This window comes from Pogona vitticeps, chromosome 3, assembly GCF_051106095.1.
Source record: "Pogona vitticeps strain Pit_001003342236 chromosome 3, PviZW2.1, whole genome shotgun sequence".
Taxonomy (NCBI): domain Eukaryota; kingdom Metazoa; phylum Chordata; class Lepidosauria; order Squamata; family Agamidae; genus Pogona; species Pogona vitticeps.
The window spans coordinates 203,813,675-203,832,327 of NC_135785.1; the positions used below are offsets into that span (position 1 = coordinate 203,813,675).

Here is an 18,653-nt window from a genome sequence, read left to right on the forward strand (position 1 = left end):
ATATAAAAGCATCAGTTACAAGGGCTGGTCAAAGGAAACATCCATCATGTGTGAGCAGGACTAGCCCCATAATTAGGAAGATGTGAAGGAGATGCCTCAGATATCAATGCTGAGAGATTGAAACCACCACAAATTTGTTCGGACTCCATTGTGCGTACCCTACACTCTTCAGCCAGCAAACAGCCATTGGCATCTTACAAAATTCATTGCAATTATCAACACATTTCTTTGTTAAACACTGCAGGATCATATGCCTTTTCCCTTCTTGTACATGGCAAACTTAAAAGTTGCTAAATGGCTGCTAGGAAACTGAGTGTTGCTCTGGATCACTATATCATATGCCCTCTGGATATTTTGGGCTACAACCTGTTGCAGTTCCTAATGACTAAGTGGGGCTGATGGGAGTTGTAGTTGATGGCTCAAAGGTACCCACCTCATTTTGGTCTAGGTATAATGACATAAACACCATGGTAGATACAATGTAGGAAGTAAGACGAACATGTAATCTTTCTCAGGTGCAGATGACAATTAGGGTATCTTATAAGGGTGCTTTAATGTATAATCAGGAACATACTATTTGAAAAGGACATCATACTTGGGCACAGTAATGAAAAAGAGACTTAAGTGATCCCATACAGAATCAAATGGATAAAAACCAGGACCTTTATAAGTGATAGAAAATCTGAATTAATAATTTAAAACATGGCATTAAAAGAAACTGAAATGCAAATTGAAAAACAATTGGCTCTCCTTCACTATTTAAAAAGGAGTCTGTGCTGATGACCTTCACGGTGAAACCTGAGGTTTAGGATATTCCCTTGTGGTTAGTGACACTTGCTAATTTCAGTATGTACACAGTAACAACACACAAGACACTTATTCTAGCTTTTATACGAAGAATTTAATCATCTATACATGTAGCTAATTGTAAAAGCTGTATTACAGTTATTAAAGCTGCAGGTTTCATATATTTATATATTTTACATTCATATCAATGAAAATACTGAAGTGCAACTGAATAAGGAGCTTCACTTGTTCTTTGCACCACATGAACAGAGATAAAAGGAATTCTACACCAATACCAGCATGAAATTTAGGAACAGAATACATAAAGAAAAAATTGTTAATGTGATTAGTAGAGATGCTATATTGTGCTTGAGGCATAGGGCTTTTCTTCCTACGTGCTGGCCACACCAGGCATTTAATTAAGATTATAACTAATATCTGAAAGACAAACATAGCTCTAGATTACAGTGCAGCTACATAAAATTTGACTGTAAGCTCCATTTAATGTTACTTGTATAAATTCCACAGTCTAGTTTAAAAAAATGTAAACATTGGAAATTAATTGCAGGAAGATATTTCTATACATTCTTTTGTCAAGATAAGATAATTATCTGCTCAAGGGATGCTGTTCCATAGTCATTAAAGTAACAGTGATAAAACTTTACATAACTTGAAAAAAATACCATGTTAATGCTCAAGAAACAAATGTTGTGTACTTTTAATTTTCTATGAAAAAGAAAAAACAAAACAAATCTGAGACATAAGACAAAAAGGTGCTTACTGTATGTAGTTACAAATAAGTGTGCAAAATATATGGTAACAGGAATAACTGTACTATACATGAATGTTCTTGTACATGGAAGGAAATTAAATTCTTCTCCATGGTGTATTTCATACACAAACACAGACGCACACACTCCACCAGAACATCTAACACGTAACAGTACAAGGAACAAAGGAACTTGTAAATGAGCACAATTCAGTTTTCTTTAAGCCATACTAAATCCTTTCTTTTAGCAGTACACAAAAAGAAAAACGACAGACACCAACAACACCAGACAAATGAAAAAGCAAAAATACAAGTCTCAGATTTATTGACATTTGGAACAATTTTAATAGCACATGCAGCATTCCTTGATAGTGGGTCTTTTTGCAATAACAAAATTGCAGTGATGAAATGCTTGTTTTCTTTTAAAAAGCTAAAATAGGCATTTAAAAATATTTCTACTATTGAAAGCACCTGTGCCAAGGTGGAGAAATAAGTAGATAAACTATGAAAGCCACAAAAGGACCCACTATCCTGTGGTGTGGTGTTTTGTTTTATTTTTTTGTCTTTTTTGTAATTTTGCTTCTATATCTGTAGATATTAAATAAAAACATTGTGATCACATGCAACTAATGTAAAATGAGGTAAACTGCTGTGCAGTGTGTTCTTCTACTCAGAAGGCAGTAGATGATCATGCTGGAAGTCACATGATCAAGGCTGCATCTCCCATCATCCCTCTGGACAGTGATATGGGATAGTGGGTCTCTTTGAGGACTTTCAAGCCTGAGAGGGGGATGGACAACATATGATTCCTAGAAAAAGGAGGAAAACAACACATAAGCAAAACAAAACAATGAGCAAAATTCAAGCTAGGAAAATGAGCCAGGCATGTAAACAGCATGGTGCAAAAATGATAAAGGTAACATGCTACAAGGGAAATGGAACTAAAAACCGACACGTTTAGGCTTGCAATATAGAAGGTCTTCAAAGAGAGTTATGCAAGTATATAGCTGTGGCCAAGCTCCAAGTTCTACAGAATACAGAAGAATCACAGCAATGCTGCATGTTTCATTTTTTAAAAAAAGTACTACATAAGCATTTCCTGAGAGAAAACAGTCACTTACATTGCTGGCTAGGATCCATATCCGTTGTCAGTTTCACATAGTTTGATGGAAAGAGACCAACTTGCCCATTCACCTCTCCTTTCCACCAGTCAGGGTCTTCTTTATTAAGAACATTAATGATCTGGCCTTTGCTGAAGGCTAGTTCATCATCGTTTTGTGCAATGTAGTCATACATCCCAATTACTTGGCACACTAGAAGACAACACAACATTTTAAATAGGAACATGGAGAAGACTAACCATGAAAAGTCCATTCTTATCAACACCTAAAGAGACAACCAGCATGAATTAACATCTACTGCAGTTCTGGAGAAGCATGGGCCATGTGACTTTTTATTTTTTGTCTAATTAATGATTACACCTTGTGCTCTGCCCCCAGTTCTTCCCTACCAAAGTGAAGAAAAAGAGCAGTGAGTAGTATTATGTCAAGTAAAATTCAATATAAGGTCTGCCATGAACTGGAAAAGGCCAGATGTATCTTTCACAGGATAGACTCTTGAGAGTCCCCCTGGACTGCAAAGAGAACAAACCTATCCATTTTGAAAGAAATCAACCCTGAGTGCTCACTGGAAGGACAGATCTTGAAGCTGAGGTTCCAATACTTTGGACATCTCATGAGAAGAGAAGACTCCCTGGAAAAAACCCTGATGTTGGGAAAGTGTGAAGGCAAGAGCAGAAGGGGACTACAGAGAACGAGATGGTTGGACAATGTCACTGAAGCTACCAACATGAATTTGACTAAGCTCTGGGAGGCAGTGGAAGACAGGAGGGCCTGGTGTGCTCTGGTCCATGGGGTCACAACGAGTCGGACATGACTTAACAACTAAACAACAACAACAATCCTTCACAGAGAAGAATGTACTTTCACACTCAAGTCCTTCCAACATTCCAGTCTCCGGCTGCGGTGAAGGAGATGTACCCTAGTCTGCATTAGAGGATACATGGTGGATTTAAAGAGGCAGAATACGTTGCAGTATTCTACACACAACAGCAGTGTGGAGATCCTGGAGTAGAGTGCCTTTCTGTAGATTGGCTTGCACTGTTCACCAGAGAAAGGAGTGATTTTCCCCCTGGGAAACACCAGAGGCAAGTGTCTGTGAACTGAAATGTCTGAAGTGAGGGAAAAAACTATTGAAGTGGGTGTGAGTGAAAATGCTCCTGTGGGACTACTTCAAGACAAGATAATCTCACAAGGTGAGCAAGGAGCATGAGGTATTCAAATTTTTGCTTTCCAGTATCTGGTATCTGATTATTATTATTTTTTAGTTATTTTGAGAGAGCAATGGGGAAAAAAACATGTCTCATGTATCAAACAATGCCATGAGGTGAAGGACACATGACAGGGTATGACAATTTGATGTATGACTGATAAAGAACCTATGACTGAAGAAAGGGGAGAGATCAGTGGTCCCTGTGAGTTCCAAAGAGGGTGAGTGACAGCAGAAACACATTGTTGAGGCACAGTAAAGATTAATGCCCTGGAGCTGAAAATGTACAACAGAAGAGACAGCTAACTTGGGGGGGGGGACAGAACAGGGAAAAGCTAAGGGAAAAGCTTAAGCCTGAAATGAAAAGTCAACTTTTAGACGAAAGAGATGAAAATTTATTCCAAGTCCAACGAGTTATAAAGATGTCTCTCAGTGATCTCTTTCCATGACCTACCCATGAAAGGAATTTTTTTTCATTTCCTGTTGCCACAAGTGACAAACAAGTCAATTTCTGGGTGAACACAGCAAACACAAATGTTGTTGAACACCTCTGGGAATAGCTCCCACTTATAAGATAAGGTCAAGGTCCTCTATCTGCTAAGTAGGTTGACCTTCTGATTTTTCTCCCTCCCCCCCCCATGACATGAATATAGACACTGGGTAGACATGTCCTGTAATCAAACTGCTAGGTATAGAAGGGACATAAAGTGAATTTCTCCCTGCTTGTTTATGTAATACATAGTAGTTGTGTTGCTTGTGGTCACTTGTATTACTTACCCTTGATTAGCTTTCTGAAATACTTGGCAGGTTTTTATCACAGCTAGCATCTCCAATGCATTTATGCTTCTGTTTCAGACCAAAGCGCATGAATCAGGTGGCCCAAACAGTGCACTCCCCAGCGTGTAAGATTCACATTGTTGTCATTTCAATGCTTTGATCTGGTGTCATACATTACTTTTTCAAATTAACATGAAAGCTGAGTTCTGACAAAAAGCGGGAGAGGCATGCCATGCATTTTGGATGCTGGGTGCTATCAATAGACCAAAGGGGAGCACTATGAATTCATAGATTTTGCTCATGGCAAAATGCAGAAAATGTCAATGGTCCAGATGGCATATGGAAATAAATACCCTTGAGGTCTATCACAGTGAAACAGTCTCCTTTTTTTTTAGAAGGTCGCCATGGTATTGTTGGTTTCAACAACTCCAGATCCGAGGTAACATGAGAGTGCATGGGTTCAGACAATCTAGGGGCCATGTTTTCTGCGGGAGTGTTTCAGTTCTGGTGAATTTGAGTGCTAAAGCTTTCAAGACCAACAAATGAAAGGGGCTGGGGCTGGTGAGTATACAAACAGGTCTCAAAAAGGGGCCACTGACCTTGTCACCTGACAGCATTTGAGAGTGGTAATATGATGGTTAAAAAATCCACTCCAGGCCAGAAAAAAGAGGGGGGTAAAGCACCATGGAAGAGATGAGGAGGGTATCTTGACTTATATAGCTTGCTGAAAGTTTGCTGGGCAAATTGGCTCCATTCATGCGAATGGGTAAAAGCTGGGAACAATGTCCAATTCTGGGATATCTATGCTTCTGATGCCACATCTAGGCAGACCAGGTTGTTGTGCTCCTCATCGTGTTTGCCTGGGATCTCAATGTGGTACAGGAAATAGTGAGGTAACAGGTTCAGTAGCAACACTTTGGGCAGACATGTTTGGTCCTTAGAATTCTTGGCTTTGTTCCCCCCCCCCCCAACTAAGAATTGGAATCAGTAGACTTCATTTTCCTTTTCTGCACCAGTAGTTGTGGTTTTGATGATTTGGAAGGGAAAGGTCTGTACTCAGTTTTGAAGTCAAAGTTTGCTGGCTTGGGTCTATTTGGGTAGCCTGCTCTTTAATGATGTTAGTGGGAGTTGAATTGACCTGGAAAGACTCCATTAGACGGTTCTTTCATGGTGTTTTGCAGACCAAAACTGTAGGAACCAAGGTCTCTTTGGCAATGGTGTCAACGGCCTGCAGAGACTTCTCCCACAAATATAATTTCAAACAGGACTGATGGTTCCTGATGGCTACCTTTGTAAATTTTTCACAGGACTAACAGTTCACATCTTAAAAAGCAGAGACATCACCTTGCCGACAAAGGTCCGCATAGTCAAAGCTATGGTTTTTCCAGTAGTGATGTATGGAAGTGAGAGCTGGACCATAAAAAAGGCTGATCACCGAAGAATTGATGCTTTTGAATTGTGGTGCTGGAGGAGACTCTTGAGAGTGCCCTGGACTGCAAGGAGAAAAAACCTATCCATTTTGCAGGAAGTCAACTCTGAGTGCTCACTCGAAGGACAGATCCTGAAGCTGAGGCTCCAATACTTTGGCCATCTCATGAGAAGAGAAGACTCCCTAGAAAAGACCCTGATGTTGGGAAAATGTGAAGGCAAGAGGAGAAGGGGACGACAGAGGACAAGATGGTTGGATAGTGTCATTGAAGCTACCAACATGAATTTGACCAAACTCCGAGAGGCAGTGGAAGACAGGAGGGCCTGGCGTGCTCTGGTCCATGGGGTCGTGAAGAGTCAGACATGACTAAATGACTAAACAACAAGAACAACAACAGTTCACAGCAAAGCCTTTGACTATGTAGACTATGAGAAACTATTGAGTAGTTCTGAAAGAAATAGGTATGCCTCAGCACTTGACTATCCTGATGTCTAACATATTGTAGAGGAGAAGCTACCAACAGAATATGGAGACAGAATGGTTTCGTATAGGTAAAGTTGTTAGTCAAGGGTGCATTTTGTCCCCTTAACTGTTCAATCTCTCTGCAGGAGATATATGGAAAGCCAGAATAGATTCAGACAAAGGAGGAGTGAAAACTGGTGGAAGAAACATCAATAATTTAAGATATGCAGATGACACCATTTTACTGGCAGAAAGCAGCAATGTCTTGAAATGACTTTTAGTGAAAGTGAAAGAAGAGAGTGCCAAAGCAAGGACTGCAACTGAACATTAAGACCAAAATCATGACTGCAGAAGAACTGCAAAACTTTGACATTGATAGTGAAGAGACTGAAGTGGCTGGGGATTTTCTATTCATTGGTTTAATCATCAATCTAAATGAAGACTGTAGCCAAGAAATTAGAAGAAAACTGGGACTCAGAGACACAGCAATGTAGACATTACAAAAGATCAGCAAGTGTAAGGAGGTGTTACTGAAGACCAAGACCATCCACATTCTTATCTTTCTGATCACAATATATGGGTGTGAAAGCCGGACAATGAAGAAAGCTGACATGAAAAAAATGGATTGGTGGTGGAAGAGAATTTGTGGATACCGTAGGCTGCCAGAAAGACAAACAAGTGGGTCTGATATCCAATAAAACCTGAACTATCTCTGGAGATAAAAATGTTGAAACTGAGGCTATCCTACTTTGAGCACATCATGAGAAGGCAGGACTCTAGAAAATACAATTGTGCTGGGAAAGGATAAAGGCAGCAGGAAAAGAGGAAGACCAAATATGAGATGGACTGACTCCGTAAAGGAAGCTGCAGGGTTTGAGTTTACAAGAGCAGAGCAGAAGACATTGAGGAGGGGACATTTTGGAGATTGCTCGTTCACAGGGTCGCTATAAGTCAGAGGTGACTTGATAGCACATAACAACAAACAACAGTTCTGTGGTTGATGTCCCTCACCGAGGCAATATAAACCCTCTGAACACCTCTTAGTGAGGGGGATTTTATTGCTACAGCTGATGCACCTTTTGAATGGAGCTGTTGGGGCCATTAAAAGGCAGGAACCACTGGTAACTGCAAGAGAATGATAGAAACTAATAAGCAAATTCTTTTTTTAGGAATGACAAAAGAAGAGGAGAAGGTGGGAAAGACAAGTAAAAAGGTAACTATATACAGATAGGTTTGAAGAAGAAATAGAGCAACAGTAGGTTCCAAGTATTCTCTCAGTGGTGGCCAAAAAGGGAACTGACGACTGCCCTCAGGGTGGGATGTTGGAACCTGATTAGGACAACTGACTCTCCCAGGAGTCCTACAAAGATTTATAGACCTCCCAGGCAAAGAGAACAGATTCTATGATTCATCATAGCTGACATAACCCCAGTAAAGGATTAATTCCAGAATCAGACCAGACAACCAGCAACAAGCTCTTGCAACCCACCTGGGCATCTCATTTTAAGCGTTGCAATAATTCCAGACAACTCCAGAACGTGTTAATTCTGTTCTGTTTATTTACATAATGTCTAAGTTCCATACTTTAAAATTAGCAAATCCAAAAAATATCAATGACAGTCTTACAGTGTAGGCACAGATGCTTAAATCCAAAAGTCATACAGAAAAACTGCAGCCATATATTTCATTTAAAAGTACAAAGTGGTATAATTTTGCAGTAGAAGCAACATTCAGCACAAATGGAAGTAGGAAAATTGCAGGAGAAGTGGTATTTGTTGTGGTCAGACACAAGGAGAATGAAATCTACCGTGCAAATCAACTCCCTGAGGATGCAGCCTGGCAGAGGCAAACATCTTTAATAACTCAGACATGCTTCAGAGGCTTCATTATGAATTCAAAAAATTTGGAAGATTTATGTACTGCTTTCCTCATCTGAGCCATAAGCAAGGTAAGGGGAGAGAGAATCATCGAAGAGAAAACAAGAAGAAATCAGGAAAAAGATACTTTTCTTTTTAAAAGAAGATGAGAAACATTAAAAGAAGATGAAAAAAGTAGGGATGGAACAAGCAAAGGCTTTTCAAAGCTAAAGCAAGGGAAGAACTAGGGGTATACGGTGTGGAACTTAGACAAACACAAAAATCACATGACCCTTGCCTTTCCTTGCACAGCAACTGACCCATGTACACAAAACAAAACAAAAAATCATAAAGCAGAAACAAGTTACTCACAAACACCTGCTCTTACTGTCAATGTTCACACACATTTTAATCATAACTGAAGTCAATACAAGAACTAGAAAAAGTACCCACAGAACCCTCCTCAGCAAATGCACAAGAGAAAACCCCATTCCCAGAAGTCTACCCAGAATCCAACATTCAACGCATATGCTCAGTAGCGAACTGGGTTTTGTTGCAAGGGTTCACACTAGAGATGGGACCTTCGTATTCATCTCCTGGGGGGAGATGAATATGAAGCTCGCCACCACAGGTAGCCAATCTGATCAGAACCCCCTCCCTGCTCCTCAAGTTTGTCCATTTACTGCTTGTGGCCTGGCTGTTGTCCTTTACGTTGTGCCAATCGCGGAAGTAGCCTAGCTGGGCTTCCCCGCCTCCCTCTACTGCTGATCAATCAGCAGCTGGGCAGGAGGCTTGTCATCCCGCCCCCTCAGCTAGGCACCTTTGCGATTGGCATGGCAAGGATGATGGCCACGTGTGCCACAAGAAGTAAATGGATGCCTGGTTTGGGAGGGAAGGTCCACTTGAACTGGCCACCTGTGGTGACAACGTTTGCATTTGTACGAAGCTCCCATCTCTAGTTCACACAAAAGACAAATATAAATGGAAAGAACTTCCCAAAGTGAGAGACAGTTTGAAAACCTCAAATCTAAGTCACTGGCAGAGATATGTAACTGAAGACTTCAGCATTACCTACCTGAAGGTAATGTTGTTGATTTAGGTGGCTCAGTTGGTGTAGTTTTACTAGTACCAGGGCTTAAAAGTTTTACATAGTTAGCAGGAAACCATCCTATCTGCCTTTTTTTCCCACGAGCCTAGGGAGAAAATGAAATATTAGACCTTTATCTGCAGACATATCAACTGCAATCTGCCTTTTTTTCCCACGGGCCTAGGGAGAAAATGAAATATTAGACTTTTATCTGCAGACATATCAACTGCAATAAGGAGCAACTTTGCTAAAATAATGCTAAAATGGCTGGGTTATTTAATGCACTGGTTCTTAACCTTGAGTTACTCGGGAGTTTTGGACTGCAATTCCCAGAAGCCTTCGCCTCTAGCTGTGCTGACTGGGGTTTCTGGGAGTTGCAGTTCAAAAGCATCTGAGTAACAAAGGTTAAGAACCACTGATTTAATGGATCTGAGAAAGGTTCCGGACTTGCTTTGATACAGGGACTTAATGCAAACTAAGTGGAAGTACTACAAATGAGACACCTCTGACTGCTGCAAACTACTTGCAGACCTTAGTTCATCACCTGCTCTTTTTCCCCAGCGCAGGGATCAGGAGTATGTGGCCCACCCAATGTCACTGGAATAAAACTCTTACCTGCCCTATCAAAACAATCCTGTTTTAACTTTCACTTACCCTTCATTTAATTCTCACACCACTTCTTTCCTACATACAGATTTTCTTAGGTTAGGGTATCAGGTTGTTTTTTTTTTAATGGATGCTTCTCTTTCCTCTAAGCTGGGGGAAGCAAAGATATGTCCACTTCCTGAACTTAATCCACTTTGTGGGGACATCTCTTATACAAAACTGTCCTCCTGACCCTAAGATTTCTTCTCTGCCCACATTCCCAGTGGGCAAGTTGAGAAGGACAGGATGCAGTTTGGAGAAGCTTTCTTTTCTCTCCAACTTCTTGTCAAATAGAACAATGGAATTCTCCTCTACCCTGCTTCAGGGGTAGAAGAATTCCCATTCCTGTCTATCAGAGATTGGGACCAACCAATCGTTCGTGAGTAAGGTATAAAGGTAGGCTGGTATAGTTGTTAGGGTGTTGGGACTGGGACTTTGAGTATTCAGGTTCTAATCCTCAGGAAGCCATGAAAGTCATAGGGCGATTCTAGGCTAGTCACGCTTTCTCTCTTAGCCTGAAGAATTTAAAATATGTATTGCTGTGAGGAACTGGGGGAAATTAATGTTGCCCTGAGCTCACGGAAGAAAAGTTGGGAAATCAATGGAACTAATAAATAACAGGAAGGCTGTCTTCTCATACTTCTCACTGTCCAATAAAACACAAGGAAAAAACTTTGTCCATTGAGAGAAAGGAATAGATATCTGAGTCCCTCCCTCCAAGAAGAAGGTAAAAACAGGAATAGGGACAAATTACATCCAGGAAGAGGGAAAGTGCCTGGACAAAGTTCCAGGCTTGGCATCATCCAGTCCAGCAATCTTGGTTAATCTAGGACCAAATATGTGCCTTGCCTCTGCTCTAGATATTAAAAAATGCATATGCAGAACCTGATTTTAAGAAACATATACTACACATCTGTTTCCATGCAAGATTGCCATGGCTACTGCAAAAATGTCTCTTTAATTGTAAGAGTTCTTTCCCAGACCTTTTAAAAAAGCATGTTATAACATGGTATTGTTTATGGAAAATAAAAATAAAGACAAATGTGTCTGGCTTCAAAAAATTATCTAGGAACAAGGGCACCATTTTTACTTCCAGTCGGCACTTCTTTCTGATGAATACAGATAAACCTTACATTTTATTTGTTCAGTTAATTCCGATTCCATTCCTTTTGTGCACAAATGAAAGATTAGTGGCAAAAACAGTGACTAACTTGTAGCTCTCCTTCCCACCATCCACCAGGATTCTTCTTCCTGATAAGTATCAGCTGACCAGGGGCGAGTGTAAGCTGTTCGGGACCTGTTGCTGTGTATGAAGCAATCACCTGAGCAATCTCTGTTAACAACAATAACAACAATTATTATCAGTTAGGTATAGCACACATTGATTGTGTATACAACAATTAGATCAAGACACTGCTCATTTGATTTACACTCAACAATCCAGTGAAAGAAACTACAGGGGAAAAAAAAACACCTTAGATTCTCTTTCTGTCTTGTTGGAAGAGAAAAAAGCTTGAATGCTGTCTGCCACTGAGTTTAACTGACGGTATATACAAACTCTGGAGAAAAGATCACTAGTATGTTCAACTACTCTTACTGCAAGTAGGCAGCATCCATTAGTATGCTGCTCATATTTGATAAGCCAGGGTCTTGTTTCTTCCAGGCTTGCACTTATACCCAAATATTAATAGTCTTTTCAGTTTAACTATCCAGATCCATTTTTTCTTCACAGCCATGTTTATCACTTCACACCAGGGAATAATATATCAACTGAATAATACAAGCCATGTGGACATTTGGGGGAGCAAATTGACTAGCATCTGTTTAAAACAAACAAGGCCCAACTGATGATGCAAGGTCCAACAGATAACCACTTGGGGTGCCACTCGGAACAGAAACCCTATAGGATATCACTGACACCAAGATTTTACCTTTCATTCTGTAAAAATCTGCAACAAGGATTACAGGACTATTTTATCTTTCCCTGAAGACCAAGTCAAGTAAGCTTATTAACAAAATATAATATAAATATAAATGTGAGTTTAAGCACACCTTTCTACTAATATAGAAACAAGTGGCTAGTACAATTTAAATATGGCATGAGGAAGAATGGCTGTATTAAAAACTATGAATGCATTTTAAATAAAAAGTTTTAATGAGAAGAATTTTTAAAACCTGAGGAAAAACATAGCTTATTGGTGAAGCACATGCTCTACATACAAATGGTGTCTAATTCAATCTTTGGAACCTTAATCTAGAAGTACCAGCTGGTAGGTAATGAGACAAAATACTGTTTGACTGACAGTGGACAGTAATGGGAGAGACAGACAATCAGTCTGATAATACGCAAAATGGCTTCTTATATTTCCATGTAATGGAAATGTAGACCAGCTAACAAAGATTTCCTCCTCAAGTACGCAGAATCATCCTCTGATTGAAATTGGACACATTCACATTGTGGCCTGCATGTCTTCCAGGAGTCCAGCATTTGCACTCAAGAGTTTTTAGTGCCACCAGCAGCTTCTTCCTCCCATTGCTCTTCTCAAATTAATCAGAACATTGTACAGTATCATGTTCCTTGAATTTATACTTCCTGCTAACAGGTTAGCCGAAGGTCAGTTGTAAGAGAACAGACAACTCAGTATTGAGGTAAATTAAAGCCAACTCAGCACCAGGTGCTGTAGAAAAACAATGCCAGGTCTTGATGAAGCTGAGCATGCGCATCAGCAACTGAAGGCAAAAGGGACTGGAGATAATAACACCAGATATTTAAATATATATTTCAAACATAAATGTCTATAATACATGGTAATTCTATGGTATCAATAACCTATAGGTACAAAGTGGCAGCACTTGCCCTTTACAACAGTTATATTTGTATGATGATCTAAGGGGAAAGCAAAGAATATTTTACAAATGTCATTTTAATGCTTCCTTAGTGAACAACTCACCAGGTTTCTTGCCTAAGCTTCCTGTTTTTCCAGCATTTCCAGGCACCTTTAAATAATATAAAACTCTTATCAGTTTTATACAGAAACATTTGTATATTATGTATTACCACTGCATTGTGTAAAGACCACACAGCTCTATTCAATTTAATAATTATGAAATGTGCAACTAGTTCTGCTGATGTCAGAGACCTACAATAACTTAAATATCAGACCATTTGTGCCACATGACAATTTGATTCAGGAACTAACAATTTCAAAATCAAACCCATGGTGGTATTGTAGATGACTTGCATTCTAAAGAGATAACAATTCCACAAGCCAAACAGAAACATTTCACAAGTCAAATGCAAACTAACAGGCGAACTTCTGACACCTTAACTCTGGTCAGGACAGGCGCTTATTGGAGAACTGACAATTATACTAGATTTCAGGGTTAGTAGGTCTCTTCTATGATCCTCTCTCAGATTACAATGACATTCGTAATGGTCAGTGCTATTCAATTTCTATGAAAAATAAGAATAAAAATAATTTTAATACACAGGCTATCCAAATTTTGTAACAGGAATCTTTTCTGCATTGTGCAAACTCAAGAGAAATCAACATAACTACTGTATAATTTATGCTGGAGTTCATGCTACTTTGTGTAATTTATTCTGAGTTCTTTTTACTTTAACCTTAAATTACTGGAACCACCTACAGTATATACAGAGTACATTGCTAACATGCAGACCTGATACACCAATTTTACAGAGGGATGCTACACATTTCAAAGTATGTGCATTTTTTTGAGACTCTTGCCCTCTTCTGGCAGGCAAGAGATCTCAATACCACTTTCTTCCCATGTGGAAAGAACAAATTTGTCTTACAAAGAGATTTCAAAAATTCTCATGCTACTCAGTATAACTACTGTAAGTTTGTCTCATGTATAATTTAGGCAGATATACTGATATATCCAGTCACCTCTCCCTACTTTCCAATTGTTCCACTACTAGTAGAAAGCAGTTTGTACACTTCACACAGCATAGCACGATTGCGGCTGACTTTTTCTGGCAATCAGAATAAGCGGTTTAAAAGAGATTACAGGGGAGAATGACAAAAGGAGACCAATCCTTCAGTTTCACAGAAGGTGTCTCCTTCCACAATGTAAACAGCATTAATGTACTACTGCTCCTCCTGATCAGAACTGTGAATAAATTTAGTTGCATTTTAAAGAATGTACAGATATTTTAGGAGAGCAGAGTAACACCTCCATTGAGCTTAATACTGGTGTAGTCTGAGAAATGTGCTTTCCAAGTTGCTTGTTATAGGAATATTTTCTGGAATCATCATTTAATTTTGTAACAGCAATAGTGACGACCAATAGTGCACACAATCGCCAGAATTAAAGACTACTTTGGGCTAAGTTTGGTTCAGTATGTTTTTGCTTCTATCAACTCTCATAATGAAACTCCTGGTTAAATTCACAATAACGATCAAGGACATAGGAAGCCTTTTTGAAGGCTGACAATAGGACTGGCGGCGCTGAGATGAAGCCTGAGGCCTGAAGGAAACATTGACAGAAGAGGACTGTGCTAATCTTCCCTGAGCTGGAGGAGGTCTATAGGGACGGTAAGTTTGGAGGTGCTGTTGGTATTGTTGCTGCCCGAACTGCTTACGCCATTGAAACTTCTGGAATTTTGACTGCTGCTGGATAGTATAGGACCTAGCTGTTTTCTTTATCTTGTGAAAGGTTTCCATGATTTCATCAGTTTTCTCATTGAATAAGCCAGCTCCATCCATCAAAGGGTATTTCCTCTATGCGTGCTTTAGCATCTTCTGCAATCCCTGAAGACCTCAGCCATGCATGACATCTTAGAGAAATCGCAGACGCCAAAGATTTGGATGCAACATAAGCCACGTGATGAGAAGCTAACCTTTGGTGTTTAGCAACGGTTGACACTTCAGCAGGGGCATTGAGGAACAGTCTTAGTATCTTCAGGGGCTGCTTGAAGGGCAGATAAAACTTTGACCCAAAGCTGTCTCTGATAAGGCTCCTAGAGCAGCCTGATAATTTGATACCCTCAGCAAAAAGGAAGCAAAGGAGTACATTCTGCGTCCCAGACCGTCCAACTTTCTTCCCTTCCGATTCGTAAGGGTAACTTTGGCTTTGCCTCCTGTCCTGAAAAGATTGGACTGGACAATGATTGAGTTAGGGGCCGGGTGTTTGGACAGGAACAAGGTGTCACTTCCATGGGTTCTATAATGGCCCTCCATTCTCCTAGAAATCTGCATAGAGGCGGATGGCAGATTCCAAGTCTCTTTAATAATATCCATCATGGCTGGGATAAAGGCCAAGATCAAAGGGTGCGGCTTTTCCTGATTGGTATCATCGAACAACAAGTCCTGCTTAGGAGGCGCTGGCTGTTCGATGTCAAGTTGAAGTGATTTGGCCATACGCAATATCATTTGATAATAAGACATACAGTCTTGTGATAGACAGGGAGAGCGCAAGTCTCCCACATCAGAATCCGGTGTGTTTATGTTTGGAGGAGTTTCCTCCGATGTTTCAGAAAGGATTTCATCATCTTGGTCTGAGGCAGACGAGGCTGAAGAGTCTCCCTGAAAGGAAGGAGAAGGTGAGGGTGACATACGATGCTTAGTAGCTGGCACTGAAACATTAGCAGTGGCATGGACCCTCTTTGATGTTGATGCCATCTGTGTAGAAGAGTTCCAATGTAGAACCTGGTATCTAGTGGATTTCAACATCGGAATCTCGACCTCATAGCTCGACCAATGTTGACGTTGAGGTGGCGAGGGAGATGGAGAAGAAGAGGAGGCATAAACGTACCTAACACTTCTGCATTTGCCATAACTCTCAACTTCATAGTATGGGTCGACATCGGAGTCATCATCACGATATCGATGATGAGCAACCCTGCACTCGACCTCAACATAAACTGGGTCATCATAATCAGATGAAGTTCAATATCAAGAGGGTCTAGGCAGCAAGACCACTTCTCGACATGAGAACTGGTGTCGAGGTGGAGAGGTGTGCTTTTTTTTTGCGATCTTCTTCCTAGGAGATGCCTGATGCAAAGACTCCTCCGAGTCTTTGCACCAGGCAAATGCCTTATCACAGTCACCCGTCCGGTAGACACAGGGCTAGAGTGGGCAGAATCCTGGCTGGAGACAATCTCAGCCTGTATACGGTTCGGAATCAGGGAACGACTCTGTACCGAGACCGAAGCCTGAGTTGTTCGATGCCGAACGGAAGTATCGCCTTCTGAGATAGATTCAGTGTCAGACAGGTCTCTGGATGACTCTTCCAATATCAGGGATGGCACCGACTGTGAGATCGGGGGCGGATTACTGAGCTGATCCCTTGAGGAATGTTTCTCCTTCTTGTTCTTATTGTGTTTCATCTATGTTTTCTTTTTCTTTAGGCTTTCCGAAGATGAATGCTTTGGAGCCGACACCACAGTAGGGATAGAAGATTTTTTTGATACCAATCCTCAGGATTTTTTGGTGGACCTTGTCAGGGATTTTGGTGAAGGAGTAACTGGTAAGGCTGATGCCATGGGCTCGGGATGGGGGGTAGATGGTTGAACTGTGGTTGGCTCCATTGAGGGTTTGGTGGGAGAAGGGGATTTGCTCCAAAGGTAGGCTTGAAGCCTCTGTTCGTGGGACTTTAATGCAGGCTTTGATAATTTTTTACACTGTGGGCAGGCTTGGGGTTGATGTCATTCCCCTAAACAGTATAGGCAGTGATCGTGGCCATCAGTGAAGGGTATCTTGGCGGCACAAGAAATACACCGCTTAAATGGGCATGAGGAGGCCATAAACCCCAGAGAAATACGATTAGGGCAAAGCCACTCACAGATCAATGAGAGGTTTAAAAACGGAGAGAGGGTGGGAATCTCTGAGTGAACCGATCTTAATCCAAAAGGGTAGTCAAGCAGTCCGAATCAAGCCAAAAGACTGCTAAAACGAGGTAATTAAACAAGTCCAAATCGATGACTGAAAGGGAAAGTCAAACTAGTCCGAATCCAGCCGAGAGAGATTGTTATGAATGAACTATTTAGACAAGTCCAGAGATCATTGATCAAAATGGGAAGCCAAGACAGTCTGAATGAAGCCGAGAGATAACTATGAATGAGGTAGTACTCCATGAAGAAAGGGCGGGAAACAGTAACTGGATCAAGCCAGGGAACAACATACAACAAGTCCAGAAGACAGAATCGAAGTTAAAAGCAATACGTTATCAGAGTCGTAGAGAGAATCCAGCAATAAATTGAAATCCAGAACAGATCGAAACCAGAAGGCAAAATCCGAAAAGCTCTAGCGAGGTTCCAAACGTGACGGTGGCAAAAAAGAACTGAGGTACAAGGGTGGGCAGAGCATGTATGGTAAGGGACAACGTGCTACTAATGTTTCTTGTTTTAAGCTCTAGAATATTCCGAGATCCAGCGCAAGCACAGGCTAAACCCAGTTGTGTGGATTCACAGAGGCCATGTAGAGGAATTATTACTTTTTTATAAAAACTATATTTAAGAAAAATGCATACACACATTATTTTACCTCTGAGTCTTTGAGTCTAACATAGTTAGATGGAAATACTCCTGATTTGTCTCCCAGTGTTCCTGTCCACCAGTCTCCATCCTTCTTAGTGACAAGAATTAAATCCCCTTGTTGAAATGTTAAGTCCCCTTGTTCTGAGCTCTCATAAGTATACATGGCAATATATTCTAGAAAGTAGGAAGATTGGAAAATGAAAAAATATTTATTAGTTAATTACATTTATTTCATGACAGAGAGACAATGGGTGAAATTCTGTTGTGAAGCTCAGCCTGTGCAGTGGAGGTGATATCATCAGGTGATTTCAGGGTGCATTTAACTCATTCATATGGTGTGCACCTTGAAATCCCAGAGAAGGCCTTTAATCTGCAGCGATTTGCCATTGTTTATTGTTGCATACATGGACCTGCACAATCAGATTTCAGCCATTGTACTACAATTAATTTCTTCTCCCAAGTGTGCTAGCAGCAGTTTCTGTTCTCAAAACAACACTATTTTGGTCTCGCAGCAGTTTTAGGATAAAAATAAGACCAACTTCAAATTGAACAGGATTTAATTTCTTATAATAAGAAAGACTGCTAAGGTTGATGGATCTTGTAGTCCTTGACTGAATACAAGGAGAAAAGTCCACACAGTGGATTGTCTTCAAAAATAGTTTTACAGACTTCCAGATGTAATGACTGTCATTGTCTTTGTTGAATCAACATCCTTACAGAAATGTGCAAAGCACACAGCTCATGTGATACTTGTAGGCTAAACTAAGTCTTAAACTAAGAGAACGATTTGCCCATAACAATGTGACAGCACCATTTATTCAAAATGTTTTTGCTATCACCCAATATTAAATAATATATTCATATTCTATGACCTATCACACCTTAAGGTTCAATGTTTAACATTCTTACCTTCCCCCGAAATGGCAGATTTTGCAACTGGCGATGTTCTCTTTAGGTTAGCAGGACTCTCTGAAGACGAAGAATCCATGCTTAAGGAAACAAGCATACAGTAA

General features: G+C 40.4%; 1 protein-coding gene across 3 annotated transcripts in view; it reads right to left on the reverse strand.

Moving 5' to 3' along the window:
* The window catches only part of ITSN1 (intersectin 1), a 119,233-nt gene that overhangs the window by 21,719 nt on the left and 78,861 nt on the right, over window positions 1-18,653 (reverse strand). For 2 of the 3 annotated variants that reach the window (XM_020796196.3, XM_078388901.1), the window contains 6 exons: window positions 18,550-18,629; window positions 17,648-17,814; window positions 13,091-13,136; window positions 11,351-11,472; window positions 9,483-9,600; window positions 2,677-2,868 (listed from right to left, as the gene is read on the reverse strand). In XM_020796196.3, the coding sequence (XP_020651855.2) occupies window positions 2,677-2,868; window positions 9,483-9,600; window positions 11,351-11,472; window positions 13,091-13,136; window positions 17,648-17,814; window positions 18,550-18,629 (725 nt within the window). Of the gene's footprint in view, window positions 1-876; window positions 2,365-2,676; window positions 2,869-9,482; window positions 9,601-11,350; window positions 11,473-13,090; window positions 13,137-17,647; window positions 17,815-18,549; window positions 18,630-18,653 lie in introns of those variants that run through there. The other variant, XM_020796201.3, reaches the window with a different exon arrangement.